Source organism: Triticum dicoccoides, chromosome 4B (assembly GCF_002162155.2).
Source record: "Triticum dicoccoides isolate Atlit2015 ecotype Zavitan chromosome 4B, WEW_v2.0, whole genome shotgun sequence".
Taxonomy (NCBI): Eukaryota; Viridiplantae; Streptophyta; class Magnoliopsida; order Poales; family Poaceae; genus Triticum; species Triticum dicoccoides.
Window position 1 is genome coordinate 115,827,336 of NC_041387.1, and position 21,989 is coordinate 115,849,324.

Below are 21,989 nucleotides of genomic sequence, written 5' to 3' on the forward strand. Positions count from 1 at the left end.
GTAACGAGAACCAGAGGGAAGAAGAAACCAGAGAAATAAATCATGGCCTTGTGAAAATGTTAATTGGTTTCAGTTTGGTACGGACCAGATGAACATTGTGAGGCGCTCGTTATTTCTCTACTTCTAAATCCATGTTGTTTTATCTGGGGATAGGGATGAACCGGCCTTCCCGCGAACGAGCATATCTATACCCTGACCGCGGAAAAGAACTGCTTACTGCAATATGGCAGCCATAAATTGTTATATCTTGCTATCGTGTGGCCAAAATAACCTCCATTATATATAAAATCAATTTAGCTACTTTTCAGTCAGCTGAGTTTTGAGTTTTGCGTCAGTCGATTTCTGGTCCGTTGGATCGTGATTTGAGATGTGTGCTGTGGGTTTTTTCTGGAGTGCTTTCTGCTATTCATTTGGGCCAGCTAGCGTCGACTGAGCACTAGTTTGGGTCAGTCGATCCGTTTTCTTGCTGGGCTCGTGCGGCTCGCGGGTGGGGAGCGCGCCCGTTAAGAAGCCCGGCCCGTTTCGATGGCACACAGATCATCGCCGCTCTTCTCGTCTTGTCCCCTTCCTCATCTCCTCGTGTTCTCAGTCACTTCGTCCCCTCTCTGCCTCAGTGTCTGGCTTCTCCTCTTCCTGCTCTTTTTTCTTTGCTAGATCTGCTGACTAAGGTGCTTCTGTGTGGTTATCTATGTTGTTTGCAGGACTTTCCAATCGGGCGGTTTGGCTGCTGTAGGATTGCCTTGGCTGCATACCATCCTTTTCCAGGTATTTTGACTTGTTGCCTTTCTCTGCCTTAGTTTATCTTGCTCTGTGGCTTCTTGGGTTGCTGCCACGAGCTAGGATTCTTGCTAGATCTGATTCCTATGCTTTCCGGTGCTCATATTTCTCCCTGTACTTTTTGTTTTCTTGCTACATCTGCTTTGTAACATGTTTTTTGGATCTGTATTGGTTCTTCTCCGCTGGTGTTTCTCTCATGGTTTTTGGATCTGCAGGGAGTTCTTCCAGTGCTTATTATTGGGGCAGAACTTGTCAGATATCTGAATGTTAAGCATTTTTCTGTCTCCTTTGCAGCAATTTCATTAGTCTGTTTTGTTTTTTTACAGGCAAAAAGGCATGATACACCAGATGTGAGCAACCTTCAGAAGTGTTGCATGCTTTTATGCTTGGATTTGACATTGCCGATGCCGTTGCCTTACTTCGTCTTGATGACCTGTATGTGGACTCCTTCGAGATCAAGGATGTGAAGACACTCAGAGGGGAGCTTCTGTCACGTGCCATTTCGCGCCTATCAGGGAAAGGAGGCAAGACCAAGTATGCCATCGAGAACTCTACCAGGACTCGCATAGTTTCCGGTGCTCATATTTCTCCCTGTACTTTTTGTTTTCTTGCTACATCTGCTTTCTAACATGCTTCTATTTGTTTATCTGTGGTGTTTGTAGGATTTACCACTCGGCGGATTTCGTTGCTGATGGATTGCCGTTGCTGCATCTCCTTTTTTTTCAGGTATTCTTGTCTTTGTTGAATCTTACTGCTTTGGTGGTAGTGCTTGTACTTGTTAGGGAACGTAGTAATTTCAAAAAAATTTCTACATACACGCAAGATCATGGTGATGGCATAGCAACGAGAGGGGAGAGTGTCCGTCCACGTACCCTCGTAGGCCGTAAGCGAAAGCGTTATGACAACGCGGTTGATGTAGTCGTACGTCTTCACGATCCGACCGATCCAAGTACCGAACGTACGGCACCTCCGAGTTCAGCACACGTTCAGCTCGATGACGATCCCCGGGCTCCGATCCAGCAAAGCTTCGGGGATGAGTTCCGTCAGCACGACGGCGTGGTGACGATGATGATGTTCTTCCGGCGCAGGGCTTCGCCTAAACTCCGCGACGATATGACCGAGGTGGAATATGGTGAAGGGGGGCACCGCACACGGCTAAGGAATGATCCGCAGATCAACTTGTGTGTCTATGGGGTGCCGCCTGCCCCCGTATATAAAGGAGGGAGGGGGGAGGCCGGCCGGCCCTTGTTGGGCGGGCCAGGAGGAGGAGTCCTCCTAGTAGGAGTAGGACGCGCCGCCCCCCCTCCTAGTCCAATTCGGACCAGAGGGAGAGGGGGCGCGTGGCCCTTCTTGGCCGCCCCTCTCTCTTCCCACCAAGGCCCATGTGGCCCATTAACTCTCCGGGGGGGGGGGGGGGTTTCGGTAACCCTCCGGCACTCCGGTTTTCTCCGAAATCACCCGGAACACTTCCGGTGTCCGAACATAGTCGTCCAATATATCAATCTTTATGTCTCGACCATTTCGGGACTCCTCGTCATGTCCGTGATCACATCCGGGACTCCGAACAAACTTCGGTACATCAAAACTTATGAACTCATAATAAAACTGTCATCGTAACGTTAAGCGTGCGGACCCTATGGGTTCGAGAACTATGTAGACATGACCTATAACCATTCTCGGTCAATAACCAATAGCGGGACCTGGATGTCCATACTGGTTTCTACATATTCTACGAAGATCTTTATCGGCAAACCGCATAACAACATACGTTGTTCCCTTTGTCATCGGTATGTTACTTGCCCGAGATTTGATCGTCGGTATTCAATACCTAGTTCAATCTCGTTACAGGCAAGTTTCTTTACTCGTTCCGTAATGCATTATCCCGTAACCAACTCATTGGTCACATTGCTTGCAAGGCTTATAGTGATGTGCATTATTGAGAGGGCCCAGAGATACCTCTCCAACAATCGGAGTGACAAAACCTAATCTCGAAATACGCCAACCCAACATGTACCTTTGGAGACACCTGTAGTACTCCTTTATAATCACCCAGTTATGTTGTGACGTTTGGTAGCACCCAAAGTGTTCTTCCGGTAAACGGGAGTTGCATAATCTCATAGTTACAGGAACATGTATAAGTCATGAAGAAAACAATAACAACATACTAAACGATCAAGTGCTAGGCTGATGGAATGGGTCATGTCAATCACATCATTCTTCTAATGATGCGATCCCATTAATCAAATGATAACACATGTCTATGGTTAGGAAACGTAATCATCTTTGATTAATGAGCTAGTCAAGTAGAGGCATACTAGTGACTATATGTTTGTTTATGTATTCACACATGTATCATGTTTCCGGTTAATACAATTCTAGCATGAATAATAAACATTTATCATGAAATAAGGAAATAAATAATAACTTTATTATTGCCTCTAGGGCATATTTCCTTCAGTTTCCCACTTGCACTAGAGTCAATAATCTAGTTCACATCACTATGTGATTTAACATCAATATTCACATCTGCATGTGATTAATACCCATAGTTCACATCATCATGTGATCAACACCCAAAGGGTTTACTAGAGTCAATAATCTAGTTCACATCGCTATGTGATTAACACCCAAAAGAGTACTAAGGTATGATCATGTTTTGCTTGTGAGAGAAGCTTAGTCAACGGGTCTATCATATTCAGAGATGTATGTATTTCGCAAATATTCTATGTCCACAATGCTCTGCACGGAGCTACTCTAGCTAATTGCTCCCACTTTTAATATGTATCTAGATTGAGACTTAGAGTCATCTGGATTGATGTAAAAGCTTGTATCGTTGTAACTTTTACGACAGGCTCTTTTATCATCTCCATAATCGAAAAACATCTCCATAGTCCTCACTAGGATATTCTTGACCCATGTCCAGTGATCTACTTATTAGATCAAAATTGTATTCCTTTGCCAAACACAGAGCAAGGTATACAATAGGTCTGGTTCACAGCATAGCATACTTTATAGAACCTATGACTGAGGCATAGGGAATGACTTTTCATTCTCTTTCTATTTTTTGCAATGGTCGGGTCTTGAGTCTTACTCAACTTCATACCTTGTAACACAGGCAAGAACTCCTTTGGCTGTTCCATTTTGAACTATTTCAAAATTTTATCAATGTACTCATTGAAAAATCTTATCAAGCGTCTTGATCTATCTATAAGATCTTGATGCTCAATGTGTAAGCAGCTTCACCAAGGTCTTGCTTTGAAAAACTCTTATTCAAGTATCCTTTCATGCTATCCAGAATTTTCATATCATTTCCAATTAACAATATGTCATCCACATACAATATTAGAAATGCTACAGAGCTCCCACTCACTTTCTTGTAAATACAGGCTTCTTCAAAAGTCTGTATAAAAACATATGCTTTGATCAACTCATCAAAGCATATATTCCAACTCCGAGATGCTTGCACCAGTCCATAGATGAATTGCTGGAGCTTGCATAATTTGTTAGCACCTTTAGGATTGACAAAACCTTCTGGTTGCATCATATACAACTCTTCTTTAAAAAATCATTAAGGAATGCAATTTTGTTTATCCATTTGTCAGATTTCATAAAATGCAGCAATTGCTAACATGATTCAGATAAACTTAAGCATAGATACGAGTGAAAAGCTCTCATCGTAGTCAACACCTTGAACTTGTCGAAAACCTTTTGCGACAATTCTAGCTTTGTAAATAATAACACTATCAGCGTCTGTCTTCCTCTTGAAGATCCATTTAATCTCAATGTCTCGCCGATCATTGAGCAAGTCAATCAAAGTCCATACTTTTTTTCATACATGGATCTCATCTCAGATCTCATGGCCTCAAGCCATTTTGCGGAATCTGGGCTCACCATCGCTTCCTCATAGTTTGTAGGTTCATCATGGTCTAGTAACATGACTTCCAGAACATGATTACCGTACCACTGGTGCGGATCTTACTCTGGAAGACCTACGAGGTTTGGTAGCAACTTGATCTGAAGTTTCATGATCATCATCATTAACTTCCTCACTAATTGGTGTAGGAATCACTGGAACTGATTTCTGTGATGAACTACTTTCCAATAAGGGAGAAGGTACAATTACCTCATCAAGTTCTACTTTCCTCCCACTCACTTCTTTCAAGAGAAACTCCTTCTCTAGAAAGGATCCATTCTTAGCAACGAATGTTTTGCCTTCGGATCTGTGATAGAAGGTGTATCCAACAGTTTCCTTTGGGTATTCTATGAAGACGCACTTCTCCGATTTGAGTTCGAGCTTATCAGGTTGAAAACCTTTTTCATATAAGCATCGCAACTCCAAACTTTAAGAAACGATAGCTTAGGTTTACTGCTAAACAATAGTTCATACGGCGTCGTCTCAACGGATTTAGATGGTGCCCTTTTAAAACGTGAATGCAGCTGTCTCTAATGCACAACCCCAAAATGATAGTGGTAAAACCGATAAGAGACGTCATAGATCGCACCACATCCAATAAAGTGCGGTTACGACGTTCGGACACACTATAATGTTGTGGTGTTCCAGGTGGCGTGAGCTGTGAAACTATTCCACATTGTTTTAATTGAAGACCAAACTCGTAACTCAAATATTCGTCTCCGCGATCAGATCGCAGAAACTTTATTTTCTTGTTACGATGATTTTTCCACTTCACTCTGAAATTCTTTGAACCTTTCAACTATTTCAGACTAATGTTTCATCAAGTAGATATACCCATATCTGCTCAAATCATCTTGTGAAGGCCAGAAAATAACGATACTTGCCATGAGCATCATCACTCATTGGATCGCATACATCGTTATGTATTATTTTCAATAAGTCAATAGCTTGTTCCATTGTTCCAGAAAACGGAGTTTTTAGTCATCTTGCCCAAAAGGCACGGTTCGCAAGCATCAAATGATTCATAACCAAGTGATTCCGAAAATCCATCTTTATGGAGTTTCTTCATGCGCTTTACACCGATATGACCCAAACGGCAGTGCCACAAATAAGTTCCACTATCATTATCAACTTTGCATCTTTTGGCATCAATATTATGAATATGTGTATCACTACGATCGAGATCCAACAAACTATTTTCATTGGGTGTATGACCATCAAAGGTTTTATTCATTTAAACAGAACAACAATTATTCTCTGATTTTATATGAATAACCGTATTGCAATAAACATGATCAAATCATATTCATGCTCAACGCAAACACCAAATAACATTTATTTAGGTTCAACACTAATCCGAAAGTATAGGGAGTGTGCGATGATGATCATATCAATCTTGGAACCACTTCCAACACACATCGTCACTTCACCCTCAACTAGTTTCTGTTTATTCTGTAACTCCTGTTTCGAGTTACTAATCTTAGCAACCGAACAAGGATCAAATACTCAGGGGTTATTATAAACACTAGTAAGGTACACATCAATAACATGTATATCAAATATACCCTTGTTCATTTTGCCATCCTTCTTATCCACCAAATATTCAAGGCATTTTCGCTTCTAGTGACCATTTCCTTTGCAGTATAATCACTCAGTTTCAGGCTTTGGTCCAGCTTTGGGCTTCTTCGCGGGAGTGGCAACTTGCTTGCCATTCTGCTTGAAGTTCCCTTTCTTTCCCTTTGCCCTTTTTCTTGAAACTAGTGGTCTTGTCAATCATCAACACTTGATGCTCTTTCTTGATTTCTACCTTCGTCGATTTCAACATCACGAAGAGCTCGGGAATTGTTTTCGTCATCCCTTGCATACTATAGTTCATCACGAAGTTCTAATAACTTAGTGATGGTGACTAGAGAATTCTGTCAATCACTATCTTATCTGGAAGATTAACTCCCACTTGATTCAAGTGATTGAAGTACCCAGACAATCTGAGCACATGCTTACTAGTTGAGCGATTCTCCTTCATCTTTTAGCTATAGAACTTGTTGGAGACTTCATATCTCTCAACTCGGGTATTTGCTTGAAATATTAACTTCAATTCCTGGAACATCTCATATGGTCCATGACGTTCAAAACATCTTTGAAGTCCCGATTCTAAGCCGTTAAGCATGGTGCACTAAACTATCAAGTAGTCATCATATTGAGCTAGCCAAACGTTCATAATGTCTGCGTCTGCTCCTGCAATAGGCCTGTCACCTAGCGGTGCATTAAGGACATAATTCTTCTGTGCAGCAATGAGGATAAAACCTCAGATCACGGATCCAATCCGCATCATTGCTACTAACATCTTTCAACACAATTTTCTCTAGGAATATATCAAAATAAACATATGAAAGCAACAACGCAAGCTATTGATCTACAACATAATTTGCAAAATACTACCAGGTACTAAGTTCATGATAAATTTAAGTTCAATTAATCATATTACTTAAGAACTCCTTTAGATAGACATCTCTCTAGTCATCTAAGTGATTACGTGATCCAAATCAACTAAACCATGTCCGATCATCACGTGAGATGGAGTAGTTTCAATGGTGAACATCACTATGTTGATCATATCTACTATATGATTCACATGCGACCTTTCGGTCTCCGTGTTTCGAGGCCATATCTGTATATGTTAGGCTCGTCAAGTTTAACCCGAGTATTTCGCGTGTGCAACTGTTTTGCACCCGTTGTATTTGAACGTAGAGCCTATCACACCCGATCATCACGTGGTGTCTCCGCACAAAGAACTTTCGCAACGGTGCATACTCAGGGAGAACACTTCTTGATAATTAGTGAGAGATCATCTTAAAATGCTACCGTCAATCAAAGCAAGATAAGATGCATAAAGGATAAACATCACATGCAATCAATATAAGTGATATGATATGGCCATCATCATCTTGTGCTTGTGATCTCCATCTTCGAAGCACCGTCGTGATCACCATCGTCACCGGCGCGACACCTTGATCTCCATCGTAGCATCGTTGTCCTTACGCCATCTATTGCTTCTACGACTATCGCTACCGCTTAGTGATAAAGTAAAATAATTACAGGGCGTTTGCATTTTCATACAATTAAGCGACAACCATATGGCTCCTGCCAGTTGTCGATAACTTCGGTTACAAAATATGATCATCTCATACAATAAAATATAGCATCACGTCTTGACCATATCACATCAAAACATGCCCTGCAAAAACAAGTTAGACGTCCTCTACTTTGTTGTTGCAAAATTTTACGTGGCTGCTACGGGCTTAGCAAGAATCGTTCTTACCTACGCATCAAAACCACAACGATAGTTTGTCAAGTTGGTGCTGTTTTAACCTTCGCAAGGACCGGGCGTAGCCACACTCGGTTCAACTAAAGTGAGAGAGACAGACACCCGCCGGTCACCTTTAAGCAACGAGTGCTCGTAGCGGTGAAACCAGTCTCGCGTAAGCGTATGCGTAGTGTCGGTCCGGCCCGCTTCATCTCACAATGCCGCTGAACCAAAGTATGACATGCTGGTAAGCAGTATGACTTATATCGCCCACAACTCACTTGTGTTCTACTCGTGCATATAACATCAACGCATAAAACCTAGGCTCGGATGCCACTGTTAGGGAACGTAGTAATTTCAAAAAAAATTCTACGTACACGCAAGATCATGGTGATGGCATAGCAACGAGAGGGGAGAGTGTCCGTCCACGTACCCTCGTAGACCGTAAGCGGAAGCGTTATGACAACGCGGTTGATGTAGTCGTACGTCTTCACGATCCGACCGATCCAAGTACCGAATGTACGGCACCTCCGAGTTCAGCACACGTTCAGCTCGATGACGATCCCCGGGCTCCGATCCAGCAAAGCTTCGGGGATGAGTTCCGTCAGCACGACGGCGTGGTGATGATGATGATGTTCTACCGGCGCAGGGCTTCACCTAAACTCCGCGACGATATGACCGAGGTGGAATATGGTGAAGGGGGGCACCGCACACGGCTAAGGAACGATCCGTAGATCAACTTGTGTGTCTATGGGATGCCCCCTGCCCCCGTATATAAAGGAGGGAGGGGGGAGGCCGGCCGGCCCTTGTTGGGCGCGCCAGGAGGAGGAGTCCTCCTCCCAGTAGGAGTAGGACTCCTCCTTTCCTACTCCTATTAGGAGGGGAAGGAAGGGGAGAGGAGGGGAAGGAAAGAGGGGGGCGCCGCCCCCCCTCCTAGTCCAATTCGGACCAGAGGGAGAGGGGGCGCGCGGCCCTTCCTGGCCGCCCCTCTCTCTTCCCACCAAGGCTCATGTGGCCCATTAACTCTCCGGGGGGGGGGGGGTTTCGGTAACCCTCCGGCACTCCGGTTTTCTCCGAAATCACCCGGAACACTTCCGGTGTCCGAACATAGTCGTCCAATATATCCATCTTTATGTCTCGACCATTTCGAGACTCCTCGTCATGTTCGTGATCACATCCGAGACTCCGAACAAACTTCGGTACATCAAAACTTATGAACTCATAATAAAACTGTCATCGTAACGTTAAGCGTGCGGACCCTACGGGTTCGAGAACTATGTAGACATGACCTAGAACCATTCTCGGTCAATAACCAATAGCGGGACCTGGATGCCCATACTGGTTCCTACATATTCTACGAAGATCTTTATCGGTCAAACCGCATAACAACATACGTTGTTCCCTTTGTCATCGGTATGTTACTTGCCCGAGATTTGATCGTCGGTATTCAATACCTAGTTCAATCTCGTTACCGGCAAGTCTCTTTACTCGTTCCGTAATGCATCATCACGTAACCAACTCATTGGTCACATTGCTTGCAAGGCTTATAGTGATGTGCATTACCGAGAGGGCCCAGAGATACCTCTCCGACAATCGGAGTGACAAAACCTAATCTCGAAATACGCCAACCCAACATGTACCTTTGGAGACACCTGTAGTACTCCTTTATAATCACTCAGTTACGTTGTGACGTTTGGTAGCACCCAAAGTGTTCCTCCGGTAAACGGGAGTTGCATAATCTCATAGTTACAGGAACATGTATAAGTCATGAAGAAAGCAATAGCAACATACTAAACGATCAAGTGCTAGGCTAATGGAATGGGTCATTTCAATCACATCATTCTCCTAATGATGCGATCCCATTAATCAAATGACAACACATGTCTATGGTTAGGAAACATAATCATCTTTGATTAATGAGCTAGTCAAGTAGAGGCATACTAGTGACTATATGTTTGTCTATGTATTCACACATGTATCATGTTTTCGGTTAATACAATTCTAGCATGAATAATAAACATTTATCATGAAATAAGGAAATAAATAATAACTTTATTATTGCCTCTAGGGCATATTTCCTTCAGTAGTATGTCTAGGTCTTTCTAGATGTGTAATGATTTGGTTTTACGGCTTGGTTTTAGGTTTAGGTTTATTAGGGCTTGAGCTGGTTAATTTACTGAGTCTTGTATGTGTTTGAAGATGCATTCTTTTTAGTGTATATTGTTATTTGTGATGCAGGTTCTTGGTCGTGTGCTTGTTGTAGGTCTTTCTTGATTAATTTTTAGTAGCAGGATGGTGTTCTAAACCGATGCAGTAGCAGGATGGTGGTCTGATAATGTGATTTTTTTATTTTTATAATGTTCATTCGTTTGTCTCCATGATTTTTTCATACACGTTGCTTCTTGAGGAATTTCTGGAAGTTTTTTTAGCTTTATAAAGATGCAATGTTCAGATTTAGTATAGATTAGGGAGATTTTTTGTGTAACTTTTTTTATAGTTAATGTAGGTTGTCCTTCCTGCTTATTCCCTTTTGTTTAATTATGTAAATTTGTATTTTTTATTTACTCTATGTTTCTTACTTGTTTTCTGTAGCTATGGTTTGCCCTGTTTGTCGTTGTCTGGGTGCCCCTTGTGTACCATTGGCGCCAGATCATGAAGTCCCTGAAGTTTTTGATGTTGTCCTTGATGAGGATTGCTTCAGGAGAATGGTGAGTTGTATTTACCTTTTCTTTTATAGGAACTCTTTAATTCTGTACATATCGGTATGTGTTTTTTTTTACTGTTCTCATGAAACCTTTGCAAGTATGGATGTGTCTACGTAAAATGTGTGCAAGGTTTCGTATTAGAAATGTGTGCAAGTTTAGTTATAATTATGAATCGAAGTTAGTATATTTATAATTAGGAACACTGTAATTTGTGTACGTTGATTTCCTTGTTGGACATGTCAATGAATTTTTACGATCAATGCTAAAAAGTATCTTTTGCTATTGTAAAATGTAATGCAAGTTTAGTATGATGAATACGCAAGAAACATTTTTATAGGTTGATTTATGTTTTTATTCATGTGAATGTATATATATTATCAGGATGGCTAATATAATTTTTTTGCTGATGTAATTAGTGTGTTCGTTTAGAATTATGAGTATGCAACTTTTAAATTGTACTTATATTATGATGGAGGCTTCTATAAATCTTCCAGTGTAGTTTGAGTCTTTTGCTGCTGTAAAATGTATGCAATTTTAGCATGATGAGGATGCAAGTTTTAAATGTACCTTTTCCCTGATTTTAGGAAATAGTTTCTTGTACTCATACTAAAGCTTGTGCATTTTTTTAGGTATTTATTATGTCATAGTACCTATCAACATATCCGCTTGCAGTAAGTTGTACTCCAGTTCACGGAGTATGATATAGGCTAGTATGAATCTTATGATAAGGGTGCAAATTTTAATTGTACCTTTTTTTATTATAGGAATTAGTTTCCTGTACTCATACTGAAGATTGTGCATTTTTATTTTGGGGCATTTAGTATTTCCTAGTACCTATGATGCTTGCAGTAAGTTGTAATAGGCTAGTATGAAATATTTTTGCTGTTGTAAATGTATGATGAATATGCAAGAATCATGTATAGGTTGATTTATTATGTTTTGTTCATGTGAATATCATCAAGGCTAAGATTCTAGTTGATATATATGAATCCACACTAGTATAACTGAAACTGTGATTTGAGTTATATATTCAGTATTTCATGTAGCCTGAATCCCTTTATGTGTATATGAACACACCTGCTTGCAATAAATATTAGACCAGGATATCTTGTAGGCTAGTATGGATCTTTGCTGTTGTAGAATGTCTGCAAGTTTTAGAATTATGCGTATGCAAGTTTTTGCTGTAGCTTTTTGCTGTTGTAGAATGTCTGCAAGTTTTATGCGTATGCAAGTTTCAATGCCTTTTCTATGCACTCATTCTAAAGGAAAAATTCAATATCTTCCTGAGATAACTTATTTTCATCTTTGTCAGCTTTTTGTCTGGTCTCATCCTGTTGGCGTGTAATGTTATGATTGCCTGATACATGTATGCTCTCATCTTGTTCGTCTGACAGTGGCAAGTCAGCACCACAATCAAGTCTCATATTTTTGTCTTATCTCATCTTGTATGTCTTATCAGCATTTCTAGGACAACATCTGAAACAGAGTTGTGCCAACTCTGCTCTATTTGTTGCAACTCTGAATAATCATGATCTGCACACAACTGATCACAAGTTACTGTATTTTGGTCCAGGCAATCTTCCTCTGCATCACTTTCATTCTCACCACTACTGCAATCCAGGTAATCTTGGTTTGGATGACTTTTATCTTCACTGTTGCATTCAGAATTATACTCATTTGCTTCGTCTTCATCTTCTTGTTCATCTTCTTCCTCTATTTGATGGTTCCTTGTTATTGGTTCTGCCATTACGTGCTGATCCTGCAAGATAATTGATGTCATGTACTGATTCTGTACCCTTTAAGATAAAGCAAAATCTTTAATATAGCCTCTATTAGTAAGACATACCTGAGCATTGAAGCCTGTTGTCAAGAGTAAAGTGAAACTTGTTATAGGGATTGCCATGTTGTGTGTATGATTGCGTGGCTACTTCTGGTGCTAGCAAATCATTAATCAATTGCAAGTAGATGCATATTTTTCTGATATCTTTTAGCCGTGCTGGATTTTAGGTATAATTATACTATAGGTACTACAATTAGATGCATATTTTTCTGAATATATAATCATGCTACCAATTTCATTAGTTTCTGATTTCTGGGAGGTGTTCTGCCTTAGCTGTAGTTAAATAAGTACGTAGTCATGTAGGCAATTTTCTTTGTTCAAAGTTCCTTCTGCTTGTCAAGATCTGCAAGCATTTCTTCTCTGAATATGCTTCTTGCTTACTTGAGCAATTTTAGTTTTCTGAATATGCAACTCCTCCTGAAGGTTGGAAACACATTTAGTTTGTGATAGTTAATCATGCTACTAATTTATTTGTTTCAATGCTGATCTTTCTAACAAACAACAACACGTCTCTGAATATGCAAGATGCTAAATGCAGATGTCCAGAATCAACCAGAAGCTAACATGAAGACTGATTAAAGGAAGAGGTGGTGGGGATCATCTTTTACCTTGCAAATTCATGAAGCAGGTTCTTCTCCAGGTTTATATCTTCTCGAGTTTTGATCTTCTTCTAGACAGATCTGTCATTCTAGAATGATATGACGGCTCATCCATTTTTTTGGATTGTTCTGCTGTTGTGGATCTAAGGGCGTTTGGAGGAGAAGGACTTTGCAAGGAAGAAATTTAGCACAAGATCTATAGAGAGTTCAAAAGAGATAAACACATCTCAGGTTTGTTTCGGCGTCCATGGCGGCGGCTGAGTCTTTGCGGTGTCGGGGATGAAAGTGGAGGAAGAAGACCTAGTGGCTCTGCGCGTTAGGTGGATTCTGTATAGTGGGTTTGTCTCTTAGCGGGTTCAGGCCCGTTTTAGTTTTTGGCTGATGACTGAAGGCAGAAATATAAAGTCAGAACTCTTTTTTCAGCCCGTTTGACTGCTGGCCTTTTTCGACTGACCACAACTTTGGGTCAGTTAATTTGTTCTGAATAGTTATGTTTCCTTACCTTCTACAAATCGACTGACCCCTTTCTTGAGTCAGTCGATTGATCTGTAGCCGCTCCCATATAAAATACCGTAGAACAATCGGCTAAAAAAAAAACAACCTCCATTTCTCACCGCCACAGACGCTCGTGTTAGCTCGTCGTCCAGGAAATGGCAGTGAAGCTTCGCGTATGTGTTCTGTGGCTAATGTAGACTTCCAGAGGTGGTTTTTTTCGTTTTGATAAAAACATGGACACAACTTATATCAAGAAAAAGAAAGAGTACATCGCAAATACACACATGGTGAGAACATCTATGAGTCAGCAAGGTCGGCCCAAGCTATATCAACTTCAGCGCAGAACTTTTCACGAGCAAGGTTGAAGCAAACTAAAATTAAAAGACATGGCTGGTCCAAGCCGCCTGAGGGCGTCATCAAACTTAATGTCGATGCAGCCTTTGATCAGGACACTGGTACAGGGGGTACGGGAGCAGTGCTGCGTGATGAGGCCGGTTTCTTTGTCGCTGCTTCCTGCAGTGATATACCCTTTGTGGAAGATGCAGCGACGGCAGAGGCTAGAGGACTACGAGATGGCCTCCTACTACCGAATGAAGTTGGTTGCAACAAAATCTATATCGAAGCGGACTGTCTGGAGGTAATCGAAATCATGCTGAGTGGCGGGAATTCTTTAGGACCAGCAGCAGCAATATATGAAGAATGCACTTTCCTATCTAGCAACTTTATCTCTATAGTTTTTAGCCATTGCTCTCGGGAAGCCAATATGGCGGCGGATCTGCTAGCTAAGAACTCGGAGGTGTCTCGAACAATTGTTTGGAAATCGGAACCCCCGGATTTCTTATTGGATGCCTTAACAAACGATGTATCTTTATTCTCACATGAAATATAAACTGCCATGATGGCATTTCCCTAAAAAAAAAGAAAGAGTACTCAAAAACATGTGAACAAAGTGAAAACAAAAATTATGGAGATAGCTAAGAACTCGGAGGTGTCTCGAACAATTGTTTGGAAATCGGAACCCCCGGATTTCTTAGTGGATGCCTTAACAAACGATGTATCTTTATTCTCACATGAAATATAAACTGCCATGATGGCATTTCCCTAAAAAAAAAGAAAGAGTACTCAAAAACATGTGAACAAAGTGAAAACAAAAATTATGGAGATAGCTAAGAACTCGGAGGTGTCTCGAACAATTGTTTGGAAATCGGAACCCCCGGATTTCTTAGTGGGTGCCTTAACAAACGATGTATCTTTATTCTCACATGAAATATAAACTGCCATGATGGCATTTCCCTAAAAAAAAAGAAAGAGTACTCAAAAACATGTGAACAAAGTGAAAACAAAAATTATGGACATGCGGGGGATCGAACCCCGTGCCTCTCGCATGCAAAGCGAGCGCTCTACCATTTGAGCTACATCCCCTTTGTGTGCTTATTTCTTTGTTCTACGATATAATTGCTTTCCTCTCATAAACGCTGTAATGGCCCCACACTACTACTGTATGTGCTGCATTATACTAGAAAAAAAAAATCCTTTGGTCTCATCCGGGTATTCTAAAATTACTCCTTTTAAGGATCAAGGTAACGAAGAAAGAAGAAGAAATAGTGCGACTTAGCCGCATCAAATTCGACGAAATAGGATTTCCCCTGCTTTGTATTACAAAGCAATACAATGAGATAGGTGCTGGGGTGGAAGCAACACATGCACGCCCAAAAGAAATGAAAGAGAAAAAGAAAAAAAAACAAATACCGACACCGGCGGATCAACAAAAACGAAGAAGCTTCACGACCGCCGCGCCCATCGGGATCCTCCACTAAGCTCTTATACTCCGGAGCGCCGGTACCAATCAACACCTCCAAGAAGGGACGCGACGATGACGACGCTGCTGCCAAGGGTTTCACCCGGTACGCGACAAGGAAAGAGGAAGGGTACCTCCGACGCCCTTCAGGAAGGTTCGGTGGCACCCTCAGGCACCACCGCCTCGGAGTCGGCTTGGCCGACAGGGATTTCTCCCGATCCCAACCTTCACCTTGGGTGATCCGGAGCACGCCACCAAACAAACCACCACTCTGCGCGAAAAACGGTCTTGAAGCTTCCGCGCCGTCTCACCACAGCACCGCGAAAGGGGCCTGCTCAATGAAGAAGAGGAGCCAGGACTCGAGACAGCAGCATCGCCGGCATGCGGGAGGTCCCAACCTCCACCGTCAACGATGGTAACCGACCGGACGTGACAACAAGAGCATACCGGTCCCGTGGACCCACAGGTCCGGCCGGGTCCTCAGATGCCTGTAAAGCTCCCGCCTTCACGCTGCAGAAGGCATGCCGTCGGCGCCACCACCATGAGTCTGAGCCGCTCCTCCTCCGCGCCACGCAGAGGACGTCGAAGCCACACCAATGGCCAGCCTGCTAGGACCCAGATATGGGCCGGGGGCGCGCCGTCGGCCACCGCACGTCACCACGCCGCCCTGCCGCCAAGGGCAGCACCGCCACCTCGCCCACCGCCGGGTCGCCGGGCCACCGCCTAGCCGAGCAGCACCGCCGCCGTCACCTGCCCCGGGAAGGGGACGAGCGCGCGAGGACAGAAGGGACTGCCGCCGCCGGCACCACCCGGGCCAGCGCCAGGGGCACCTGCCGGCGGCGGCGAGGGATATCCAACGGAAGTGGGGGCCGAGAGGAAGGGGAGGGGGCGCGCCGCCCCGGCCATCTCCCGGGGAGGCGACGTAGGGGCGGGAACGGGAAGAGGAGGGGAAGGGGGGTGGGATGGGCCGGGGCGCGTGTGGCGGCGGCGGAAACTCTAGCGGGAGGGAGCGGATCGCACGCAGGTGCGCAACGGCCACAAAGCGAACTATTCTTTCGCCTTAGCCGCATCAAATTACGAAGCAAATTTGTGAATGATTAACCTGGAAGCCTTTTTATAGGTCGAGGGGACGAGAGGAGTATTACCGCGGCAGCAAAATCGACTGACACGATAGTCGCCCACTCACCTTGCCATGATTGTGTTGCAAACTAAATTCACTTTCATGGGAGAACACAATTTTATTAAAGCATTTTGGCGGTTTGTTGATTTACGGACATTCAACCAAGCATTGCGGGCAAGACAAGACTGCAGGCTCATTCAATGAGAGTCCACGTGCTAGTGTTCTGAAGGCCAAACATCTTCCAAATGGTATATACTCTGCCCACGGCTTAATTTCCCGAGGTGTCTTCGTTGTCGCAGAAGGGTGTGGAGCATGGCCTAGCTTTTTTTTTTTGTGGCGAACACGCAAAAGGCTTGCGTGCCGATGTATTAGATGAAGGGGCCTAGATCTATTAAAACATGTTATGATTTGGCGGATCTCATCAGGTTTCAAAAGTACAAATTTGGCATGATAACCAGATGATGGATTGGTAAAAGTGTCAGATTTGAGGTTGCGTTCATGTCTTCACTGAGTATTTCCACTCGCACGGCGCCCTCACGGACTTGAAATAGTGCCTCCTGAGGGTGAGCCAGCGTTATTTTCGCCGTGAGGGCGGTCGGGTTCCCACTCGCCGTTCCAAGTTGGCCCTCCGGACGCTTTTTTATTAAATTAGTTCGGCTGAATTTGGACGAAATTCATTCATATTCATATTTGCACATAATTTGAAAGACACAACCTAAAAAAACCCTAAAACTACGCTACCACCCACCTTCGTCCCGAGCCTTCTACATGCCGAGGAGATTGTAGAAGGTGGTGTGGACGCGTGGCCGGACGGGGCGGGGCGTGCGGTGGCGCGCCTGCGCGCCCGTGAGAAATCAATGGAAGGCTGACCGTCGACAGCCTTGGCATTGATTCCCCGTGAGAAACTGAGGCGATGAGAACGACGAGCGCGCCTAGTCGCTGACTCGGCGGGTCAACCAGGCTTTCGCGCTAAAAATGTTTCCCCCAGCGCCCCCGGGCGCCCCAGCGCGCCGGGTTTGGCCTGGGTCCGCCAACATCAAATTCGGACCTAACCGGCAAAAAGTGGGCTTCTGGGGGCACGACTTAGCCTTTTCTTAGCGCCGGCGATAAAAAAGGGCCTTAGGGGGGCCTGTTGGAGGGGCAAGTGTAGATGCTCTAAGCCGGTTGAAGACATAGGAGGGACCGGTGATGATTGGTTTATTCGAAGCATTTTTCTCCCACATGATGTTGGAGTTGTACTAAGGAATATACTACTTGGCATCGGGAGAAGATAGCCTCCATTCTAAAATATAGTGCGTCCGCGCTTCCCGAGATTCAACTTTGATCGTAAATTTAACTAGCGAGACCGACTGCGGTCGGAGAAAAAATTATATAATTGAAAACTTCTTTTGAATACGAGTTCACTGATATAACTTTTGCTCCCGCCGCAGTTGGTCTCGTTGGTTAAATTTATGGTCAAAGTTGAAGCATGAGAATAAAAAAAGCACTATATTGTGGAATGGAGGGAGTATTTCTTAGTGTATAGATAGAGCCTGTAAGTTGGAAATGTGTGATCGCATCAAACTTGTGAAGCAAGGCGAAGGGAGTGTGTTTTCAAGAAAAGGGCGTAAGATTTGGAATTTTATTTAGTCCTGTGAGGCGGGCAGCGTGGTGGACAGTTCTGGTGACTCTCTAGGCTGATGGCGGTGGTCGATTGTCGCCTTGCCCGCGGACGGGTGGCGCTGTTGGCCTCGCGTGGATTCGCGTTGGCTGCTGTGGCGGGACGACACATGGGGTGTCCGATGGGGAGGTACGCTGGAGGGATGGGAGGCGTCGACGCGGTGGGCCACCCGTCACCAGCACAGGGGTGTGCCAGTCGTGGATGCGTCCGCTCCCCCTCCCCCTTTCCTCGACCGAGTGCATGCGGGCGCTGTTCCGACAATGTCCGAGGCGGGGCGTTTGCTGCTGTTTCGTCCTTGGGGCGGCCGTTTTGGACCAAAGCCGATGCCTTTTCGGTCTTGGGGTGTCTGGATGGAGGGCGGCGGCCCTTGCGGCGGGAGTCGCGTTGTTCGTTGGCGGAACGTGCGTCTCAAGTGCGGGCGGGCAGCCATGGCCATGTGGGTGGCATGGATGTTGGTGTTTGGCGTAGCATGGGTATGCCGGAAGGGTGTGAGCGCCGGGGTACATAACTTGTCTGGTTTTACCGGCCGTCGGTGGCGGCATCCGCGGATGCCGTTCCCCTTCTTGAAGGCTCCGTCGCTGTGCTCCCACTTCTCCCGGATTCCAGATCGGACGGTGGCGATACTCCGGTGCCGTCCCCTTCTTGGAGGCACCGTCTTGGAACCCATGTTTCCTTCGTGTCCGGCCACCTCTCCACGGTGGCTAGCTCTTGGTGTTGGTCTCCGTCGACTCCAAGCGGTTCATCTTGTGTATCTGTAGTTTGTTTGGGATCGTTGGGGTGGTGTTGCGGTGCTCTGCACCTTTGTATCTTCCCTTGGGTGTGTGCGAGGAGTGTGGTGTTGGCGTGCGTTTGTATCGCTTGCTCCGGTTGTTTGGTCGGTGCTTTATATATAAAGCGGGGCTAAAGCCTTTTTTGGTAAAAGGTTTTTGTCTTTGGGTGGAATCTAGCGGAGGTTGCGGTCGAAACACAAAGCAATATATTGAAGAGGAGCATAGCCTAGTGGCGGGAAGGGGCTGATGCCTTCCCACCCACTTACAATTTGAGTTTGTTGCACAAACTATACTGTAGGGATTTCCTTACAGTCTTTCTGTCAAAAAAAATTAAAGAGGAAAATGGATCACACACCGGATTTTGCTCTGTGTGGAAGGGAACCGGCATCATGTAGTAATAATGAACTGTGCAAAATCTGTGGCGCTTCATCATCACAACTAAGCAGTGGGTGCTCCCACCGAAAGAGAGACTCATGAAGATCCGGGCAGACTGGTTGTTAGTACTGGGGTGTCGTGCAAGTGTACAATGTTACTTGAAGCACAATTTCGGGAAGTATTATCCCCAACTTCTATATCACTCCAAAGAAGAGCTTACACGAGTGTGTATGTGAGCGCTTCAATCACACTATGTCACTACGCTCACATGAGTTGAATAGTTGACCATCCGCAAGACTTCTCAATTAGTTATGGAAGTGTTGAAAGTGTAGGTTTGCTAGGGAGATTTAAAATGTGGTAATGTAAAAGACTGGAAAGTTCAAAGTGCATCTCCACAATACCCTAGTTAGTTTTGATGATTTATGACAGAACCACTGAGAGGACTAAGGTTTCATTAAGCTATACAAGTATAGCATGTGCTCTTAATGCCTACCAGATTGGCTACAAGTGAAGAGGTTTGTGACTCCCACAAACAACTTTTCTAGTCGTTGTCCTCGTCAAGATCATAGTTTGTACTTTCTGGGTCTTTTGGTTAATTTAAGATTCACGCCAAGTATAGGACATAGAACTGACCCTAAGACTAACTTATTCAAATTCACACCCTATCCAATCTTATTATGAATTTCACTAAGCCCCCGTACATACGAAGATTTTCTCCCGGTACTATCGAACCACTTTATAGGATTGGGTTTGATATATTTTTTGATACGCCTCCCGAATTGGAGTCGAGTTCCACTATATTGCATAATGGAACACTAGTTCGAAATACAAACTAATCGTGAGCAAAATCCCCGGAACAAAGAAGCAAAAGAAAGCTAGATAAACTAAGAAACAAATATAGAGAGACGGCATTATCAAGCAGTAACAACACACAACATGTTGCAAAACAAACCACGATGAATGTATCGATTGCATGCAGCTAGGAAAAGAGCAGACATGGAATGAATGATCAGATGGTCCGTAGACCACAATCAGTGCAACTAATTGTGTTATGCTGTAATAACTCCATGCTGACAAAATGGTGGCCCATATATGGTGCAATTGGATATCTCAAAGTAGAGAACTTAGAAATGTTAATAGACATGAAAAGCACCAAACATTTGATAGCAACGATAATTTTCATTGGACTCGGTTCAACTATTCCTCGGCGCCATTACATTGATAGATAACAGTAGCTCCGAAAGTAAGATCCGACCACCAGCCGCCCGTCGAGATCTACTTGATTTTATTCATGACAAGAATAGATAGCTATATCCGTCACCGATACCCTAGCCATAGCTAGTTACAGTCACAGGAGGCGGACGCGACTGTCATCGGGTAGGGAAAGGAGTTGCCGTACTGGAAGGACACGGGGAAGCTGGGCTCAATGGACTTGCCGTCGTTGACGAGGCAGTCGTTGATGCCGAGGCGGCGGAACTTGGCTGGGTCGATGACATCATTTGAGGCGAAGTCGCCGCATGCGACATGGACGTCGCACACGAGACATTCCATGCATGTGTTGGTGAACTCCACGCTGTAGGCCGGTATGCCGCCCGCCATGCTCGGCGCGTTGATCTGGAACACCTCCAGGAGATCCTTTGAGCACTCCTCCAGCTCCAACGGCTCCGTCGAGCGCCCTCCTCCGCCGCTCGATGACATGGAAGGTGCACTGACGCTGAGCATCTTGCGCATCTGATGCCGAGGCAGCTGCAGCTGCAGCGAGGAAGACGCTGATGCTAGCAAGAACAAGAAGCAAAACTAGTGAGCCAAAAGATGAGGAATTAACATGCATGCATGCAGTTCTATATATACGTACTTAAGGTACATACCTTGACTACCTTCATAGCAAGCTTGGAGCAGAAACATGGTGATGACGACCACAACAGCAGCACTTGGACGCGTCTGAAAGCACGCCATGGCCGGCGCCTTCGTGTTCTCCTCCTGAGCGACGTGAGCGTGGATAGAGTAGTTGGTTCTTCTCCTCTTCGGCCCTGCTAGCCTACTTATACTACTAGTGGCTTCTCCATCCAGACTTAAATTGTATCCCAACGTATTTGGACTATGGTCAACAAATAAAATGTGTTTAGACTAAAAACACTTATACTACGAGTGGTGAAGTACCACCACTTCTTTTTTTGTCCTGGTGAGTGCCACACCACTAGTACTCGTAGCAAGTTCGCTTGGCGAATTAAACGCCGGCGCAGCTGGTACACGTCGAGCCGCAATTTAGGGCCTCTCTAGTACCGTAGTACGCGGATTTGTAAAGTGTAAACCATAAGAATGGAGTAGTCTTCAAGTACTACAACAGGCCGGATTAGTATGGTTGTTTGATTGTGGGAAGAACACACTTAAGATAAAACGCAGTATTCTAGTAGAGATGCTCTTAAACACACTCCATTAGCCCTTAGACATAGGATTTCTTCACATGAGGTTTTCGAAGGAACAACTGGAGATGCTATGACATCTTCAAAAACTACAGCAGGTTCTGTATCGTCGTTTGATTGTGTACAGGAAAACCGTAGAATTCTTCACATGAGGTTGTAGCACTTAAACACACTTAGGATAAAACGCAGGATTCTACTAGAGATGCTCTT

General features: G+C 44.3%; 2 protein-coding genes and 1 non-coding gene across 11 annotated transcripts; 1 reads left to right on the top strand and 2 right to left on the bottom strand.

Annotated features, from left to right (window-relative positions):
* The first annotated feature begins 470 nt into the window (after positions 1-470).
* On the top strand, positions 471-13,650 carry LOC119295365. Of its 8 annotated transcripts, XR_005143949.1 has the most exons (9): positions 477-615; positions 702-765; positions 1,104-1,127; positions 1,238-1,352; positions 1,440-1,503; positions 10,587-10,702; positions 12,273-12,320; positions 13,078-13,179; positions 13,287-13,650. XR_005143949.1 is itself a non-coding variant. In XM_037573775.1 (8 exons), the coding sequence occupies exons 3-7, from the start codon at positions 1,160-1,162 to the stop codon at positions 13,100-13,102; spliced, it is 405 nt and encodes a 134-aa protein (XP_037429672.1). In that variant the 5' UTR covers positions 493-613; positions 702-765; positions 1,104-1,159; the 3' UTR covers positions 13,103-13,179; positions 13,287-13,650. The 8 variants fall into 8 exon arrangements, 4 of the variants coding, with proteins under 4 accessions (XP_037429675.1, XP_037429674.1, XP_037429673.1 ...); XR_005143950.1 differs by having other exon boundaries at positions 481-765; positions 1,238-1,311; XR_005143948.1 differs by having other exon boundaries at positions 482-765.
* A 1,332-nt stretch (positions 13,651-14,982) lies between these two features.
* TRNAA-UGC lies at positions 14,983-15,055 on the bottom strand. The gene has a single exon. It is a non-coding gene; the product is annotated as a tRNA-Ala (tRNA).
* Positions 15,056-20,472: 5,417 nt separating this feature from the next.
* On the bottom strand, positions 20,473-21,377 carry LOC119293447 (TPD1 protein homolog 1B-like). 2 transcript variants are annotated; one of them, XM_037571931.1, is made up of 2 exons: positions 21,225-21,377; positions 20,473-21,131 (listed from the first exon to the last, which is right to left on the bottom strand). In XM_037571931.1, the coding sequence occupies exons 1-2, from the start codon at positions 21,310-21,312 to the stop codon at positions 20,695-20,697; spliced, it is 525 nt and encodes a 174-aa protein (XP_037427828.1). In that variant the 5' UTR covers positions 21,313-21,377; the 3' UTR covers positions 20,473-20,694. The 2 variants fall into 2 exon arrangements, with proteins under 2 accessions (XP_037427828.1, XP_037427829.1); XM_037571932.1 differs by having other exon boundaries at positions 21,234-21,376.
* Between the last annotated feature and the right edge of the window lie 612 nt (positions 21,378-21,989).

Coding starts and splice junctions, on each gene's coding strand:
- LOC119293447 (XM_037571931.1), bottom strand. CDS start 21,312: ATGGCGTGCTTTCAGACGCGTCCAAGTGCTGCTGTTGTGGTCGTCATC. Junction 21,132..21,224: donor TTGCTATGAAGGTAGTCAAG/GTATGTACCTTA, acceptor TGTTCTTGCTAG/CATCAGCGTCTTCCTCGCTG.
- LOC119295365 (XM_037573776.1), top strand. CDS start 1,160: ATGCTTGGATTTGACATTGCCGATGCCGTTGCCTTACTTCGTCTTGAT. Junction 1,504..10,586: donor TGCATCTCCTTTTTTTTCAG/GTATTCTTGTCT, acceptor TGTTTTCTGTAG/CTATGGTTTGCCCTGTTTGT. Junction 10,703..12,272: donor AGGATTGCTTCAGGAGAATG/GTGAGTTGTATT, acceptor ATTTTGGTCCAG/GCAATCTTCCTCTGCATCAC.